The sequence below is a fragment of the Corella eumyota genome, chromosome 5 (genome assembly GCF_963082875.1).
Source record: "Corella eumyota chromosome 5, kaCorEumy4.1, whole genome shotgun sequence".
In the NCBI taxonomy this organism is placed as follows: domain Eukaryota; kingdom Metazoa; phylum Chordata; class Ascidiacea; order Phlebobranchia; family Corellidae; genus Corella; species Corella eumyota.
Window position 1 is genome coordinate 15,417,995 of NC_137494.1, and position 18,576 is coordinate 15,436,570.

At 29.6% G+C, this 18,576-nt stretch overlaps 3 protein-coding genes across 4 annotated transcripts; 2 read left to right on the forward strand and 1 right to left on the reverse strand.

The window, feature by feature from the left end:
* Positions 1–323: 323 nt before the first annotated feature.
* Positions 324–9,388, forward strand: LOC145752679 (cell adhesion molecule 1-like). Of its 2 annotated transcripts, XM_082568998.1 has the most exons (11): positions 324–462; positions 3,686–3,872; positions 4,342–4,481; positions 4,844–4,952; positions 5,170–5,381; positions 5,753–5,977; positions 6,316–6,453; positions 6,926–6,961; positions 7,209–7,235; positions 7,747–7,872; positions 8,259–9,388. In XM_082568998.1, exons 1-11 carry the CDS (start codon positions 411–413, stop codon positions 8,384–8,386), a joined length of 1,380 nt encoding a protein of 459 aa, XP_082425124.1. In that variant the 5' UTR covers positions 324–410; the 3' UTR covers positions 8,387–9,388. The 2 variants fall into 2 exon arrangements, with proteins under 2 accessions (XP_082425124.1, XP_082425125.1); XM_082568999.1 differs by lacking the exon at positions 7,209–7,235.
* A 260-nt stretch (positions 9,389–9,648) lies between these two features.
* LOC145752377 (protein unc-119 homolog B-like) lies at positions 9,649–13,682 on the forward strand. Its single transcript, XM_082568654.1, has 5 exons — positions 9,649–10,032; positions 10,785–10,895; positions 11,193–11,310; positions 12,074–12,246; positions 12,934–13,682. The coding sequence occupies exons 1-5, from the start codon at positions 9,837–9,839 to the stop codon at positions 13,044–13,046; spliced, it is 711 nt and encodes a 236-aa protein (XP_082424780.1). The 5' UTR covers positions 9,649–9,836; the 3' UTR covers positions 13,047–13,682.
* Positions 13,683–14,518: 836 nt separating this feature from the next.
* Positions 14,519–16,639, reverse strand: LOC145753605 (beta-1,3-glucan-binding protein-like). The gene is made up of 8 exons (XM_082570008.1): positions 16,361–16,639; positions 15,985–16,142; positions 15,752–15,856; positions 15,629–15,687; positions 15,438–15,555; positions 15,073–15,280; positions 14,762–14,901; positions 14,519–14,600 (listed from the first exon to the last, which is right to left on the reverse strand). The coding sequence occupies exons 1-8, from the start codon at positions 16,637–16,639 to the stop codon at positions 14,519–14,521; spliced, it is 1,149 nt and encodes a 382-aa protein (XP_082426134.1).
* Between the last annotated feature and the right edge of the window lie 1,937 nt (positions 16,640–18,576).

Sequence of the window (18,576 nt, forward strand, 5' to 3'; positions counted from 1 at the left end):
GACAAGATAAGTCTGACAATTGTCAGTTTGCAGACACTAAGTTAAAAGAATTATCAGTTAAAGTTGCGTATAATCTAACAAAAAAGTGGCTTTACGCTGAAAAATTTAAAATTTTAGCGTAAAAACTAAAGTGATTTAATTTTAAATATTTCTGGTCGTCATGGATTAATGAAAGTGTCATTACGCATGAGAAATGACGTAATCGTACCAACAAATATGATGTCATTGCTTATTTTATCGTTTTTTCGCTGACGAAAAGACTCCCGCCGAATATTAGGCAATATTGAAGTTAAATTTACACAATAAGCTGACTAATCTTTTAATTTGTTTTTTAATTTTTAGATGATCAAAAGTTAAACTTGGTTTAATTCAGAATTTTTGTAATAAAGCCCGGTGTAAATATTAACAAGATGCAAGTTCGGATTTCTAGTTTATTTTTATTATTCGTTGCAGTTTTAAATGGTAAGTTTTAATTATTAATTTGTAGTTTAAAAGTTTGTTATTAATGTGTTTTAAAAGACTTTAGGTATCAAAATGTTTAAATTTCGGATAGTAGAAAGTTTTAATATAACTAAACTAGTATTTTATTATCTGAATAACCTATTTAAAATTATATTAAGAAATCATCTTAAAGAAATAACCTAACTTCTGGGCTAGTTTTTTTTATACTTTTGTTTAATAATATTTGTATTTGTAAATAACAATTTTTACTTTAAGATAACATTATGACTGAACAGTTTTAAAAAGTATAAATTAAATTTAAAACTTGATACTCATGTGATACCTAATGTATATCATTATTTTTACGGTTCTTAATTTTTAGGGTTTTCCATGTATGTTGTAAAAATAAGATTGGTGTTTAACTATGTTTTGTATAACATAGCCTATACAAAAATATATAAAAATACTTTTATCAAAAATTAGGAATGTTTGTTTTTTTGGGCGTTGTTAAAATTTGTTTACTGTAAATTTATAAAAAACTTTATTATCTGTGATGTTAAAATGCAAGTTTTAAAAAACCTAACTAAAATGTTGGTTGATTTTTAATTTTAAAATTACATAGATATGTTACTTTATTATATAGCACAGTATGCTGACCATTTATGGTATATATCATTTTAATCAAAAAATCACACAAATTTTGTTCACATTTATTACACTTCACGACCATTTTAATTCATAATGTTTTAAATTGGCATACACATTAATAACACAACATATATTTAAGGTGCATGTTTTACTTAATATTTCAAATATTACATCCCAATAAAATTGATATAAAATCAATTTTCATTAGAACAAACCACGTCGAGTCCCACAACATTTTCGAAAGATTCGAACACAAGTCAACTTTCAAATGGAACTAAGAAATCTAGCTGTAAAAGTATGTGTGCTTTAACTTGCCACTTTCTACTTGTTATTGACTAGAGAAGGCCACATGTATTTGCTTGTACCCCTAACATTGGCATGTTATATTTGCCTGGATTAAACATAGGGTAGTGGTCTTGACAATGTATTGTGAATACAGGACTTAAACTTTAGGGGAAAATTATGTTTGTTCAGGTATCACACCTTTTTTTATTAAGTTTAAATAGGAACTGTGTAACAACACTTCACCTAAAGGGTAAGTATTTTAAACTTATTGTTAGGTTGCCTATTTATAAGCGTGAACCAGAAATACCCTTAAAATAAAATTAGATTTTTCCAATTCATGGTAAAATACCGTGTCATACACAACACAATGCACCGTCCTATTCACTACAAATCCCCTGGCACTGTCATTTAAGTCAACAAATTAGTTTAATATTGGTTCCTGTATAACTTGTTAAATTGTTGCTTGATGTAGATTGGTTTGAATTGCTTCCGGTATTGGAATAACGCAAAAAATATAAAGTTAATCTTTGATTTATGTCAGGGTAGTTTATATAATATTTGAAATATGTTAAATTAGTTCAATTTTTACCCTAAAATAGCGTTTTTTTTTAATTAAAACCTACAAAATTAACCCCTTTTTTATAATTTTGCAATATTAAATTGATTGATAGCTTGCCAAATACCCCCTACTTTAACTTATTTAGTAAATCGTACGTTTTGTAGCAAACCTAATCTTCTAAAATCCAAAGATTGTCGTCTTAACACATTTGCAACATCTGCGTTTTACAGCGTACCTATTAAAACTAATAACCGCTAATTAACTAGGGGAAGAATGTTAATTTGTTGGATAACTGGTTATTTCTTAACAAAAGTGTTTAATATGGATTTGTGGTTATTTATTGCCGCCCTTTTAAAAGCATTTTCGTTCAATTTTGTAAGTATCGTTATTACACGCACTCTCGCGTACTTACATCGCGAATTTCGAAAGGTCTATGACGTCATAAGTGAAATTGTTACGTTGATGGATTGGTTTGTAACACGAGTTACAATATTAAAAACATCGTTTTTTTATTAAAACATGGTTAAACAGGATTTTGTTATCTTGTATTCACTTAATGGTGGTTGTGGCTTCGTGGTTACGTTTAAGAATAATTTAACAAGTGGATGAGTTATAACATGGTTAGTATTAGTTACCAGAATTCCAATTCCATTATTTTAACAAATTTGGAATATCTCCTACAATAAATTTGTTAAAGTGACCTCTATTCATTTTGTTTAAAGCGTTGTAACGACGCCTGTTATTCAAGTATTTATTATAAGTGGTTACAGTTTTAAGTTACTTCAAACTTACTTAAGAAGTTTTTAAACAAAGAAATTTACTGACTCAATGTTTTGTCCTCAATGCGCTGCTGTATTTTATTTCTTTTATGGCTTTTTTAACAGTTCTAGCTAATGGTTGTAAAAGGAAATTATAAATCTTAATACTGGGTTTTGATTCAATTTTATTGGCCTATTAAACACACCATTAAGTTTACTAATATCAATTTTTAACAGCTTTTTAATATACCCTATATTATTAAGTATAAATGTTAGACATAGAAATATAGTTAATGTTTTCATGTATTGTTATACTTCTAATTTTATAATTGTTTATGTTACCATGTATGTATTCTTATGATATGGTCACTGAACCTTAAAAATACAGAATAATTTTTGATGATTTCATGGTTTAGAACTTGCTATGTACCTGTCTATATCTTATAACCATATCTACAGTATTTATTGAACGTATTGTTCTATGGTAATAATTTTGGCAGCATATTTGTATGGCATGATTTAAATAAAAGAAGTGATTATTTTTTTGCTAAAAAGAACTAAATATTAATTTTTGTTTGAGTTGAAATTATTTATTGTATGATGTATAATATGTTACTAAACTTACTTTGGACATAGTTTTTTTTGTATAGGCTATATCTTTCTCCTCAATGTAGGAAGGTCAACTTCACAACCTAAACATAGAGTAACATTAGTTACTCAGATCCAGTCTTAAGTTGTATTTGCCAGTTTGGGATATTTTAGAATATAATTGCCCGTTAATTATACTGTTAATTAAGTGTTGGCTCAGCAGGAGTTTATACCGTTTATAGAACCTTACTAAAGGGCACTACAGCATGAGAGCAGTGGGGATCGAACCCACAACCTCAAGTATTGTAGCAAGTGATCATACAACTACACCACGCTGCCGGTTATAGTTACAAAATTCATTATATAAAAATTTATGTAACGCCTTTAACCTTGTGTTTTATTTCAGTTGGAGGTGAAAGTATTTCCATAGAAGGTGGTGAATCTCATGCAGTCGTTGGAATAGATTCATTTTTCTATCTTGAATGTTTCGTAAAAGGGGATCTCCCAGATCCTGTGTTTAAATCATGGAACAATCTCGATGGAACGACGATGGTTTTTCAAAATGATGTTCTTACACCTTCAATGAGTGATAGGTAAAAAAAATTGGCTTTTAAATATTTTTTGGTGATTATTTATATTAACAGTAATTGTTGAAATCTATAACTCTGAAATTGGAGTGCAATTGAAAGGTGTTTATTTAAAAAGCAAGTTATTAATTTATTCTTGCTTCTGGTAAGATAACATTTAATAGTAGCTTTGATTTGATTGCATCTAGTAGTGGTTAGAACACTTGACTCTACTGCATAGCTTACTAGGTTCGATTCCCACTGCTCTCATGCCGTAGCGAGCGCCCTTGAGTAAGGCAAGTGTCCAAACTTCTTGTGATTAATTAGCAGCTTAATTATCAGGCAATTATAATCTATATAATATCCCAGACTACCAAAGTCAACTTGAGACTGGGTCAGAGTAACAAATGTTACTTTAGGTTTAGGTCGTGGCCTTCCAGCTTTTCAAAGATCATAGTAAAAGTTAAATATATTGAAAAATGGATTTTAATTTTAGGGTAACAGTCCAACAAGGAAGTGAGAACACGATGATATTAAAAGTTGATGAAGTAAAGTTAAGTGACGCTGGGGATTATAAATGTGAGGTTGCGGGGCTTGATCCTGCATTACAAGCTTACGTTACCCTCTCTGTTGACAGTAAGTTTAAATTAACAATCTATTTTGTTTTGTAAAACTAAACTGTTTGATGTGTTTTAAATGCTATTCACATGTAAAAGATTTTTAATATTTTGTCTCAGAAAATATTATATCAGTTTTAAATTCTGCTGACTTAGTAAATTGTTTTATATATAAACTAGGGTTAAGTGGACAATATACAATGTATGTTCAATTTATACAATGTATGACAATATACAATGTATGTTCAATTTATACAATGTATGACAATATACAATGTATGTTCAAAAAAGCAGTAAGAATCAAACCCAGGACTTTATATAAACACACAGTTTCAGCATGAATATTAACAACCAAGGTTTAAATAACTTAATTATTTGTAGAAACTCCCGATGTTTATGTGAAACTGAACTATGAAGAAGTGATTGTAAATAATGTTGTTGAGATTGGGACTTGTTTTGCTGATGCTGCTAAACCTCAACCAACTTTATCGTAAGTTCTAATATTACTTATGTTGTAATCAAACTTAACCTAAAATATTGTTGTTAAAATTAATTAAAATACATTTAGTATCTCTTTAGTAAAGGCTGGTTTAAAACTCAATAATAAATGTTAAGTTTGGCAGTTTATAAATCATTCCATTTTTTGTGATCTTATATTTTGTCTGCCAATTTTTTTTCGAAAATAATAATTTTAATTTTTAAAACAGGTTTGTAGATTCAAATGGGGAACCAGTGAACACTTATTCCACAGTGAATAGTGAGGTTTATGGTGAATATGGGTTGAGTAACAACAGTTTAAGTTTAATGACAGAGTTTAACAAGGAGGATAATAATAAAGAATACTTCTGCAAAGTTTCTTACTCATCCCAAACTAATATGAAAAATTATACAAAGTCAATGGGAAAAGTTAATGTTAAATGTAAGTATAAGTAAAATACTTTACAAAATTTTAACTATTTTTAAGACTTTTATTGCTCTATCCCAGTTTCAAGTTATCTTGGGCAGTTCGGTTTATTTTCACTACGTTAAGTTTCGGGTTCAATTCCCAGTGATTACATGCTGTAGCGCCCTTGAATAAGGCGCTATAAACGATATAAACTCCTGCTAAGCCAATACTTAATCAGCAGCATAATTATCGGGCAATTAAAATTTATAATATCCCAAACTACCAAAAAGACTGGGTTGTGGTAACTGATGTTACTCTATGTTAAGGTCGTAAAGTTGACTTACCCACATCAAATTTAGTGAATATAACAAAAATTTGTTATTCATTTTATTCTTTTTTCACAGACCCTGCCACTGTATCTTTAAAATACCCGGTTGAAAAGAATTCCATGATGATAATGGAAGAAAAGGAAGCCTTTATAGCAACATGTGAATATACTGGCAACCCCAGACCACAAATAACCTGGACATTCAAACCTGATAGCTTGTATCGTCCTCCTAACAGCACCGAACCTGAGATGATACCAGAAGCTTCAACTACTTTGCCCACAAACTTCCTAGTTACTGAAGGTAATAACATTTAGACTTATGTATATATTGCACCACATTATATAATGCTCGTATGTAAAGTGTTCCTCAGGTTGACTTTTTAAATAGTAGTTTTTTCTCTTAAAATGATAAATTTATGAGTTTAGTATAAGATTCTTAAGTTTTGGGTTTAATTTTAAATCCTTCTATATTAAAGTGTTGTTAAGATTGGTACTTTAAATAAAGTTTACTGAGATTAAAAAAACATAACTTTGTAAGTTATAACTGTACCCAATAATAAACTGACAACACAATTTGGTATTTCATTCTCATGATGGAATAAACTTATTTTCATCTATATATATTTATATTCCACACAGATGGAACAAGTTCGAAACTCTCAACCACGAGTTTGGAGATTACTGAGAAAGAGTTTACAAATAACGGAACATTCACGTGTATTGCAAGCAACGGTGTTGGACCCGATGTTGACGTTTCTTTTGCCATTTCTGTTACAGGTAATTACCATTTAAAGGTTTAATGTGTAAGTGATATTTAACTCGATGTATCTCAGTGTTAAGTTGTGATAGTTTGCATACTGCTGCCCTGATAATAATGATTCGAAATCTTCACCTTTTTTTTGATTTCGAAACATTTTGTTATTGTCAGTGTGTTTGTTATTATTGTTTTTATTCTGTTTTGACCAAATTTTAAGTCAGAATAACCATTTTCTTTTCTAGTATTACGCTTAATCTTGTTAACTGTTTTTGGAAAAAATTTATAAATTTGAACTTAAATTTTGAACAAACTTGGAAATTATTCTTAAAAAGAAATTGTAAATTTTACTTGCTTTAGCATGTCAACAGTGGGAATTGAACTCTGGACCTCTAGCATCAGATTATATAAATAATGCAATGGTATCAATAAAAACTAAACCCAAGAACATACCTAATTACTAACAATATATTAAACTAATATTTTATATTTTAGAACTACCCACCACCACTCCACCACCAACAACACCAGGTTAGCTTTAATGTTATTTGCACAATATTTTAACAACTTTTTGGGTGTTCTAATCAAAAAGTGCATTAACTTTTAATTAATTAATATTTTAGTTAATTAATGAATTGCATCTTGTATGGCATTCTGTTAGATTTTAACTTGTAGTTTAATTTAAATAAAACTGCATTAACTTCTTTATTGCATTTCAAGTAATATCAATAAAATTAAAATATTGCTTTTACTAATATTTTTTGCGCTAATATTTCAGCTGATATTGGAAATAATGGCAAAGCAGGTATTAATACATTTATTCATTAGTTGTCATTTTCATTAAAAATCATCTAGAAAAATTATTGTATTTTTAACCCTGCTAAACATAAATTTAAGTTGTACAACTAATTAGTTTTTATAATTTAACATCACAGCAAAATTTCAACTTTGTTAAACGTTATTAATTTGCATGTTTTTTTAATATTGCATTGTAATATATGACTTGCAATCATTTATTATAAGAAGCATGTTGCTATATTGTAATTAAATTAGGAAGTTATAACTTCTTTGAACAAAATTAACTTTCTTTTATCATTTTGTAATCTCAAAGATTATAATTTTCCTTAACTTTATTTATACACAAATCACAAGTTCATATGATAGGAAAATTTATTGAAAAATGCATATTTTAAAACTATTTTATCAAATCTGCAAACTTATAAGAATTATTATTGTATAACTGCTGTCAAATAATATCATTAAACTTGGACACTTTGTTACATAAAGCACCCAATAACTCTAACTTTTCTCTGTAGTTCCTACCATGAAACCTGAACCCCAATCTGCAGATGCAGCTGTTATCGGAGGAGTTGTCGCGGTTGCTGTGTTTGTCCTCATTGTGGCAATCATTTTACTTGTCCGATACTTTATGAGTCATAAAGGTAAGTTAGAGTTTTGTAATTCTTGGTTTTAGTTTAGCAAAATATTTCTGAATCTTTTGCCATGTGAGCTTTTGAAACTATGGGTTTTTTTTGTATAAATTTCTGGGTTGTGTTTTTATAAATTTCTGGGTTGTGTTTCTACTTCTTCCATGATGTAAGTGGACAATAAATGTATATGTCTAATTTAAAAGCCTACAAAATATATATATTTTCCTTTTGCGGTGCAAGGGTAAATTATTACAAGCAAATATTAGTTGAGAGTTGCGACCATATTACAACAATTAAATACTGAAAGGACTATTGACTATTATTTAAACAAAAGCTTCCAGTACTTCCACAAGTTAGTAAAAGTAACTTTGTCTCATTTTTTTACCTTAATTCCTCAGGTGAATATTACACAAACGAGGTGAAAGCATCCGAGGATGTTCGAGAAAGTAGCGATATAGAAGATGGAGACTCTCATAACGAGAGCGATTTACTTACTAATAAAAGGAGGGAAGAATTCTTCATGTAAAACTCTGGTACTAGAGGGTTCATTATTATAAACATGTTGTCATCTCTCCCAAAAAGATGTTTAAACTGGGTTTCAAAATTTCTAAATAGTTTTTACACATTTTTAACTTGTTTTTTCGGGATACTTTTAAAAGTAAAAGAACAGAATTAAATAATGATTTTATATTAAGTGTTTTGGTATTTGAATGGTATATGGTATAATTTTTAAATAAGATTGCTTAGTTTCAAAACTGCTTTTAGTTTCTAGAAATTCTAGAGAAAAACATTTTTTTAATTTTATCAGCTTCCAAAAATTGCTTTTTTGTAAACATGAAATTTATAAATCGACTTTTATTCGAGATTTCTGTAAATTTAAAATGTTTGTTTATATACACTATACTGTAATAAATCAGCAATTGCTACATTTATAAACTTTTCATATAAAACAATTTGTTATATTTAATATTTTTATAAACTTTTAATTATTGGTATTTTGGGTGCATTTTGTAGTTTTTTGCCAAACTTTTAAACAAATATTTCATATACAATGAATTTATTTTATTTGTATCTTTGTAAGGCTGTAACCTGGCACAAAATGTTTTGTACTTTTGGGCACTTACAGTAAATATAAAGTTTTTTGTTATATAAAACTAGTACTGTTTTGTGTCGATATATTTTAATGAAATTTTATAAACTTTTAAGTTTCAAAGTTGTTGACCAATTGTGTATTTTTGCTTGAACTATTTGATTAGTTTTTAAATGTTTTATTTTTTATTGCATTGAATTTCAGGCTCCTATCAACTTCTGTTATTCGCTAAATATAAATAAAATAAATAAATCTTTTGTATTTGCACACAATTTGAACTTTTTGTTGTCTTATGATTAAAAATTTTCTAAAAATCATAAATTTATGACGTCAATTTTACAAAATTATTGCATGACCGATTTAAATATTTTGGCAGAACTTTTATGCGCTTTTGTAAATTGTTTTCTTTTTAATAAAAATAAATTCTTGAATTTTTAAGGTTAGCTTGAACATTGGTTTTTAAATTTAGATGTTTTTTATTTAAATATGTCTGCAATTTTATTTACTATTTATTATATATCTTAGCATTAAACATTTATTTATTTTGCGGGACAGCATTTTTGTACTTTACTACAGGTTGAGTATTTATTTAAAGGGTTGACAGTCTGGGGGGTGATGCAAGGTTGACTTTAAAAGCCAAGCAATCTTGCAAAATCGACTATAAAGTGCAAGGGAAGACGAGGGAAGGGTATAGAAATGTCGTCCTTCTTTGAATTCAACGATTTTTTGTTAACGTTTACATTTTTTTGTTAACGTTTACTATATCATTATATCATTATATTTAGGCATTTAAAACATTTATTTTCAGAAACTCTTTTATTGAGATATCTGTTTTTACTACTTGCAAATTTTGTTTAAAAACTGTTTAATTTTTTAATTTCAACTTATGGCCAGCTCCCCAACTTCCATAATGAGTGGATCGAATGCAAACAAAAAGAAGCCCGGATTCCTCTCCAGACAGAAGAAAAAGTCGAAAGAAGCCGCACAGAAAGCTTTACAGGACATGATGTCAGAGGAGGAGTTACTGGAGAAGTCAACAATTATGCCGGACGATGTTTTGAGACTTACAAGCGCTACTGATAGTAAGTTGGCATTTATTTCTTTAATATTAAATGCATATAGTAAAGGCTTTAATATCGTTTTAATGTTTATTCAACAATTTTGTAAGAAATCAGATTTTTATAAACTAAGTAAAGTTATATCTTATCCTTGATGTGGGAAGGTCGAATGCACGACCAAAACATAGAGTAACATCAGTTACTCTGACCCAGTCTCGAGTTGCCTGTGGCAGTTTGGGATATTATAGATTATAATTGCCCGATAATTATGCTACTGATTAAGTGCTGGCTTGGCAGGAGTTCATACCGTTTACAGTGTTTTTTTTTTTAATAATATGATATTAGTTTGGGTAGTTTTATTTGTTTCTACAAATTAAATTTTCTTAAACTTCACATAGATTTTAATTAAATTTTAGTACACTGGTTTAAAGTGTACATAAATGTATCTTTTCTCTATAGTTTAAAATCTGTTTGTAAAACCACATTCTTTTGCATAATTTATACTTTTATCACAACAAAGTCTGGTAATGGAAAGATTCCTTTTATCTATTATTAATAATCAGCAGGTGTCACCAAATTAAAAGGTCAAGGCTTTGTGGTCACAAATGTATCACCATCCTTGAGTAAGACGATAAATGTCAACATTTTGTTGACCTCTAAAAAATAGAATTAAATTACAATTTTAACATTGGTTTTCAACTCTATGGTTAACCTTCGAAGTGTAACCTTGCTTACAAGTTTACAATAAAGGGATTAAATTTATTTCTTTATTACAGATTACTTATGTTCAGTGCAAGACAATGTATACGGAATTGACTTCACAAGGTTCAAGATTCGAGATATGGAAAGCGATCGAGTTTTGTTCGAAATTTCAAAACCAACTGCAGGTAAATTTAAAAACTTAGTTTATTTTAAAGGGTTATAACTAGTGGTTGTTAGTCCTATGTTTAGTATTTTTATTGTCATAATATGGTCACAACTCTTAACTAATATTTGCCTGCAATAATTTACCCACGAATCACGAACAAACATAAAAACTACTATTTTAAAAGCTATTTAATTGGACATATCATCTTCTAAGCTCCATTATATATGGGTGTTAAATTTTTTGCTATAAAGTTGGTAATTTTTACCACTTTAGTTGATATTTTGGTTTGTTTTATTTAACATTTATATTTTTACAGAGGAAATGGAGCAACTACAAAGTCAGGGTTCGGTCGATCTTTCCGACCCAAACGCCGGCAGATTTGTTCGTTACCAATTCTCACCAAAGTTTCTTAAACTCAGAACTGTGGGTGCCACGTAAGTTGTGAATGGTTCATTTAATTCTAAAGTTTCTATTGTATAATTAAGGAGAACAATGTATATTTTAATTAAATTAAAATTCAAAGTTGTGTTATGGTTGATTTCTATATAACAACAAATTTGGTTGCAATTGTGTTTTATTGATAAATTTTTGTTGTATATAGAAGTAAATAGGGGATAAAAGTTGAATTTTTGATCACTAGTTTTTACTATAACAAGTTTGGTTTAATTGTGTTTTCGAATCAATTTAATATTTTATTATAAATATAAGTTTAATATTTTTTATAAAATAATATTTTATAAAATATGATGTAAGATTTTTGTTTTTATAAATAAGTTTGGGTTAAAAGGAAAATTCCTAAAGCGATGTTGGTGTGAGTTATTTCATGGACTTTCCAGATTAACTCGAGTTATTCTCTGATAATTATGGGTTTTAGAATTTAAAATTATGTGACATATTGGAGTAGCATTATCACAAACATTCTCTTTTATAAACTTTTTGTAAAGTGGCATTCTTAAAATCATGACTTTGTGTAAATTTTGTAAACAACTTAACTCTAAGCTAGATTTAACCCCTACAGCACTAATAAGAACATATTATTAAACAAAAAATATTATTTTCAGTTCATGATAAATAGTGTTATTATGAACATTGTAATTTAAAAAATTGTAAAGTAGCAAAAAACATGAATTTGTAGAATTTTGTAAACAAACACCTGTTTAAGGAACATATTTTTAAAATCAAATTTATTATTTCCAGTGTTGAGTTCGTAGTAGGGAAGGAACCGATAGAAAACTTTCGAATGATTGAGCGACATTATTTCCGCAACCAACTTCTCAAAAGTTTTGATTTCGACTTTGGGTTTTGTATTCCTAATAGTAAGAACACATGCGAGCATATTTATGAATTTCCACAGCTTAAGAACGACCAAAGTTAGTTCAATCACAAACTTTATTTTTATTTTTTTTTTTTTGGTATATATATTTATCCTCGATGTGGAAAAGTCGAATGCGCGACTTAAACATAAAGTAACATCAGTTACTCCGGCCCAGTCTCGAGTTGCCTGTGGCAGTTTTGGATATTATAGATTATAGTTGCCCGGTAATTATGCTGCTGATTAAGTATTGTCTCAGCAGGAGTTCATACCGTTTAAATCACCTTACTCAAGGGCGCAACAGCATGAGAGCAGTGGGGATTGAACCCACGACCTCATGTGTAGTGTAGCAAGTGTTCTTACCACTACACCACGCTGCCGGTTTTTTAATTATAAAGTTATGAAATATTTTTTAGGAAAAAATACCTATACTGCTCTGTTTATTTCATTGTCTTTTTGTTTTTCTTAAACAAATAAACCTAGAACCTATATTTTAACACAAGGACATAGCTTGCTATTTGCATTAACACCCAAACTTAAATATTAAAGATTATTTGCTTTACAAATAGAACTATTCTTAAAATAAATGGCATAAATTAAATTTAAGATCAATCTTTTACAGGCAAAAATAAGTTTAAGCTTATATACATAGTATTATGGTTAAAATTTTTATGTTTTTGGTTGAATTAGATTGGAGTTATGAATGAAAATTTAATGTTTTTTAATTGTTTTTGTTTGTATTTAGTGCGACTTATGGTGGAGCATCCTTACGAGACAAAATCCGACAGTTTTTATTTTGTGAATGACAAACTAATCATGCATAATAAAGCTGATTATGCGTACACCGGAGCCGAATAAAAACTCATTCATTATTCACGACAACTTTTGTTGCACATTCCTTTAAAGGTTAGTTTATTGTATTTGAACCCGGAAGCTTTTTGTCAGAAAAATAATTAACAAAAACTGAATTTTTTCAAAGATTTGTAGAAATTTTAATTAAAAACAATGTTTGTTATATTTTGTGCTAATTTTACTGACTCTGTTTAAATAAATGAACCCAAATAATTGTAAATTGAATGTTTGTAATGTTGTGGAACAAATGTTATTAATTTGTGTTAAACTTCTATCTTTTAATTTGTATATAGTAGAAACTTAATAAATTTGTTCTTGTGTAATCATTGAATTTAAAAGCTTTTTTATTTGTTTCCAAAAATTTAAATTTTTTAGGCCAATATATTTTGTCTTAAAAAGTATTTTAACAAACAATTTTGTTTATAAGTATACCAAAAATTGACCCAAAGTTGTTGTTCATTTTATTTTATTCAGCATTTATTTTACAAAGTAAGGCCAGACTGTTTAAAACTTGTTTTAAATTGCTATTGGCAACGCATCGAAGTACGATCAATATTTCGCTTGTTTAATGATTTTTTGTAATCAAAATTATTTGTATTTGATAAGCAAAGTAAATGAAGTTTTGTTGAATAAATATTAAAGTTCAAAAACTTGTTTATTTTAGTTCATTTTCAAACTAATTAACTAATTAGTATTCAAAACAAACATAAGGTTGTTTAATATTATTTAACGTTGTCATAACTGAATAATTTAACATTAAAAACTAAACTAGATACACTTTTATTTATTTACATATTTTGGTCATGTTTTAGCACCCAGATAAAACTGAATTTTTTTTTGAAATTGTTGGAATTTTTTTGCGTACGACAGATATTGAGAAAACGTCGTTAAAATATTTTTACATCTTTTGATATTGATTCTGTTCTGACCAACTGTCGTACAACAAATTAATCTTAATAATATCGATTTTATAGCTCGGGTGGGTTTATATAATACTTAGTATGTCAATAATATTTTTATCATTATTTGTGCTTAATTGTGATAGCAGCAAACTTGTACAACGGCATTTTAAAGTAGTGTAAAGCTACTTGATCGCATTTTGTGGATGATGATTCAGTTTTTGTAAATCTGTTTTACACAAAATGGTTTAATATAAACTGAACTGACACAAATTCGTTTATAAGTATTGGAAGGATTGTGCCACAAAAATAGAATGCTATCATGATTTTTTCAGCTTTTTAAGGCATTGTAACATGTTTTAAGCCCTACCCAGTCGTTGTTTGACTGTTTACTTGTAACTATGACGACTACTGCACATGTAGCTACCCTTTGCATGTCCCGTATTTACTTTAAAACCGGCTTTTAATCATTAACCTTCTACACTCTATCAATATGAAAAATTGAATTAAACCTGTCTTTTAATTTTTATTTATTCATATAAACCACACAATGAAGTTATCATAGCTTTTATTAAAGTTTTAGTTTGCCCAAACTTTGATCGATTTAACTTGCAGAGCAGCATCTTCTCCGTTGTTAACTTCAGCCTTCCATGTTGGATACCTAAGTGTACAAAGTATTAAGGTTTGGTGACAGGTTTAAATATGGTTTATTTTAATCTACACCAAGCGTAAGATTAAGTAAGACGTTTTTATTGCTGAAGCGAATATTGTTTCTTATTTAACAACGACTCTTATCTGATTTTAACTCAACAAATTCCTTACCAGTCTTTCTTTCCATCCCAGAAGTCTTTAAAAGCAGTTGGTGAAGTGTTTGCCCATGGTTTCCTTCCGTTCCCGTTAATAAAACTATCGGGGAAGTACCCGTTTGTTCCTCCAACAGCAAGGTTGATGATCATGTAAAACTACAAAGTTTGGAGTTTAATGCAACAATTGCATTAACTAGCGAGTGTATAAAAACCCATTAACGTATATGTTTATATATAGATAAATGGTTGAAATTCCTTTATTTTTTATGAGTTACGATTTAAATAGAGGTTGTTGCTGTTATGTGTATTTTTATTTACAACCCCCACCTCTTGATCGAAAGGGGTCATCTTGCTTGTTCCCTCAACCCATGGATTGTCCGCTCCCGGAGCTTTGTTTGCAAAATCCCCGAATTTCCAGAATCCGTCGCTCCCTGGATCCACATTAAGATGCTCCACACCATCCAGATAAAATTTGAGTCCGTTTTCGTTCCAATCCATTGCGTAAGTGTGGAATCCAGAAGCTAGGGGTCCATGTCTGTCATGATAAGTAATGGTTTATAAAGCCCTTGAACCAAACTCTTATTTTGTACTTTTTTTAGCTATTAACCACACAGAATAAATGTTATTGATTACCCTGTTCAAAGCTTAATCTATCACATAACTAGTTGGGTCTTAACCGAATTAAAACTTACACTTCAGCGGTGGTTTGTTCATATCCGTTGAGAGGCCAGAATGGTCCCCAGTGCAAAGTTGAACCAAACGCATCGTTGCCATGGGAAACGCCTTGGCTGTCTCGAAGGTCGGTGTTGCCTGTTAAAGGTGATATGGTTAATATTTATAAGAATATTTCAAGTCTTAAGTTTAGTTTCTGTAATGTTTTTACCTCTTGATTCAAGAAGATCTATCTCTCCAGATGCTGGCCATTGTCCAAAACGATTTACTCTTAAAATATTTGAAGTGTTTATTAGTTAAGTTGCTATCTTTAAGGATGCTTGTATTAACTTACTTTGGTAGAAGCCAGATCGCGGGCCACAACCAATCCCCAGTTGGCATTTTAGCTTCAACTTCAAGTCGTCCATATTTAAAAGCAAACGAGTTTACTGTTCGGATTCTGAAACATTTAAAACAATATTAATAACTTAAAAGCAACGTAAAAAACAAAAGTTTTTTACTACTTTATAGAAGGTTATAACTAAAGTAAGTTATAACGCCAAGTAAACAACCAAATTAAGCACCCACCTTGCAGATTTAACCGGGTTGAGGTAATTGCTTCCACTGCCTGTACGCTGGCAACCCCAGAAAGAGTTGGCGGTGCATTGGTCGGCTGGAGATCCGCCCCAAAGGTCGACTGTTCCCGATGATAGAAAAGATTCACCGTAATGGTCAGCTGTTAAAGTCTTAGAGGAGAATGTTTGGTTAAAATACTGACAGTTTCATAGTTTAAGCCTCTGTCATGTATAGGTATATTATATTGTGGTTGGTTTTATTAAAAATTCCAGTTTAATTATAAACTGTTCAAGGCTACATTTAAAACTTGTAAAAAAATATAATTTAAGGTTGTGTTAATATAACTAGCTTGTAAGATTTTCGTTACAATATGTCAGTTCTAACTTACTGGCTTGAGGAAGAGGGTGTTATCTCTGACATAACTGTTGCTCCTGTTGTTCGTATAAATCTGAAACTCCCAGTTTCCTCCTCCGGACATCGTGATCTCATGCTGCCATCGATCAAGGTTGAAGTCATCCCAATCCTCTTGGAAGATCAAACCGTTGCATGGAGGAGCTGATTGGTCGCAGGCTGGATCGCAAGGATAACTTGAACACGAAGCTTCGACGACTGTTTGGGCAAAGCAACTTGTCGCTAGCGCTAATACAAAAAACACACAACCTAACATCTTGCACGTGATTTAAAAAACTAAACAAAATCTACTGTTAGTAGGGGCTTAAATATTCCAAAAATAAACAATATAGATGTCATTATCTATTTTCAAACATGCCCGGGAAAAAAAAGCTTTGCACAAATAGGCTAACAAGTTCTTCTATGAAGGATGGTATATAAACCTATATACATATCAGTTTCATTAACAATATAATTCACTATATTGTTAATAAACTTTAGTAGTTGATCTTTCTATCATAAGTATAACAGGTTCAGCGACTGGTTTATATAACTGTGTTGTTATGTAAGGGTAAATGTATGGGAACGAACAGATGTTTAGATGTTATCACTTGAGGAATACAAAACAAACTTAAATATTGTCAACTCATCCACCTGCTTCTAAGTTTAACTTTTATGTTGAATGTTTAAGGTCGAGCTAGGTTCACTGTCTACGTGTTTAAAACATTGTCATGGAAACCACAATGTCAATGTCACGGTAACCACAATGACAATGTCACAAGGTTATCACAATGTCATCGTTAATTTCAACATAATGATAACGTCATGTAATATTTTTTTAAATTAGAACACACATTGCTAAGTATAAATTAGGATGTTGTTTTAATTTGTTTGTTATTACAAGATAGTTACAAGATGATTACTTTTGTAAAGTTTGGTCGTTTAAGGTAGAAACGATTGGTTTTTATTTTGTAAATGGAAAATTTTAATTATTATCAAGGCAAAAAAAGAGTCTTGTAGGCTTTACTTTTCTTCATACTTGATTTTATATAAAATATTGCATTGTCACTGCTAGTTGTTTATTTTGTTTAAAAATAAGAAGACACTTTCTTCCGATATTTGTTTAAACACTTGAAGATAATTTGACCCTTGTACAGATATTTAACAAGTTAACGAAACTTATATAGAACATGTTAAGTCCATTTATATGAAAACTGATTTATATTTTCTCATTAATTTTAAATACAATTTCACACTCGGTTGGACACCATTAGCCGCTATTGTGCGCTTTTTTTGGATCGCCTTATCGCCTGGTCATTTCAAGTTTTTCCCTTTTTTTCAGCGTTCTTAGTCACGTGATTTGTGTTTCGCCTTTTTTGTCTTTATTTGTATCGTAACTTGGAATAATTTTGGAATTCTACTTTTAGTACGTCATATATTTAGAATACGATTCGCCCTGTTCTAACATTTCATAAATGGTCTTTAGTTAGTTTTTGTTAAAAGTAATATCGATTTGTAAGTGTTAAGCCAGTATTGTTTTTTGTTAATTGTTTTTCTTGTGTACTGAATATTGAATACATTGTAGAGTATTTCAATTGTTGTGTCAGTCGAGTTAGACAGTTGCAATTCTGGGCCCATTATCGGTATTATTTTTATATTAACTGAGATCAATCTGTGATCAAGGGGCGTATTTTATTCTTCGATCAACCTATTGTTGGTCACGTGGGGTATAGTTAGACAAACCCTACAGAACATGAATCAACAAATGTACAAAGGTTATAGACAGACAGCCGTCCTATATACAACATTATCAGTTGCATTGTTGCACGTAGTACTTTAGTTTGAACTTTAACATAATTTTATTTAAAAATAAATTGGCAACTCTAAGTTTTAGCTTCATTGGCAACGGACCAAAATATTGTTGTTGGGTATAGGCTTGGGATCGTCTGACCATGGTTAAGCTGTCTTTTATATAGTTTTGTATTATTAAGGTAAAATGTATTGGAATTACTTTTGGTTTACGCTATAATAAAAAAACAATAATATAAACAAATGGGGTTTAATAAAACTGCAAATAAAAAACGGATTTATTAAAAAAGTAATTTTAACAATTTCATAAAAACGTTTAATATATTATTTTATATTTAAAATATATTTGACTGAAATTTAAATAAACATAGCTTTCTTGTTATAACATATTATTCATATATTAAA

Bases quoted from the DNA above. Each gene is read 5' to 3' on its own strand.
- LOC145752377 (XM_082568654.1), top strand. From the start codon at position 9,837: ATGGCCAGCTCCCCAACTTCCATAATGAGTGGATCGAATGCAAACAAA. The intron at 10,896-11,192 runs GTAAATTTAAAA...ATATTTTTACAG, and splicing joins AATTTCAAAACCAACTGCAG to AGGAAATGGAGCAACTACAA. The intron at 12,247-12,933 runs GTTAGTTCAATC...GTTTGTATTTAG, and splicing joins ACAGCTTAAGAACGACCAAA to TGCGACTTATGGTGGAGCAT.
- LOC145752679 (XM_082568998.1), top strand. From the start codon at position 411: ATGCAAGTTCGGATTTCTAGTTTATTTTTATTATTCGTTGCAGTTTTA. The intron at 3,873-4,341 runs GTAAAAAAAATT...TTTTAATTTTAG, and splicing joins ACACCTTCAATGAGTGATAG to GGTAACAGTCCAACAAGGAA. The intron at 5,978-6,315 runs GTAATAACATTT...TATTCCACACAG, and splicing joins AAACTTCCTAGTTACTGAAG to ATGGAACAAGTTCGAAACTC.
- LOC145753605 (XM_082570008.1), bottom strand. From the start codon at position 16,639: ATGTTAGGTTGTGTGTTTTTTGTATTAGCGCTAGCGACAAGTTGCTTT. The intron at 15,857-15,984 runs GTGGGTGCTTAA...TAAATGTTTCAG, and splicing joins AACCCGGTTAAATCTGCAAG to AATCCGAACAGTAAACTCGT. The intron at 15,556-15,628 runs GTAAAAACATTA...CACCTTTAACAG, and splicing joins AGATCTTCTTGAATCAAGAG to GCAACACCGACCTTCGAGAC.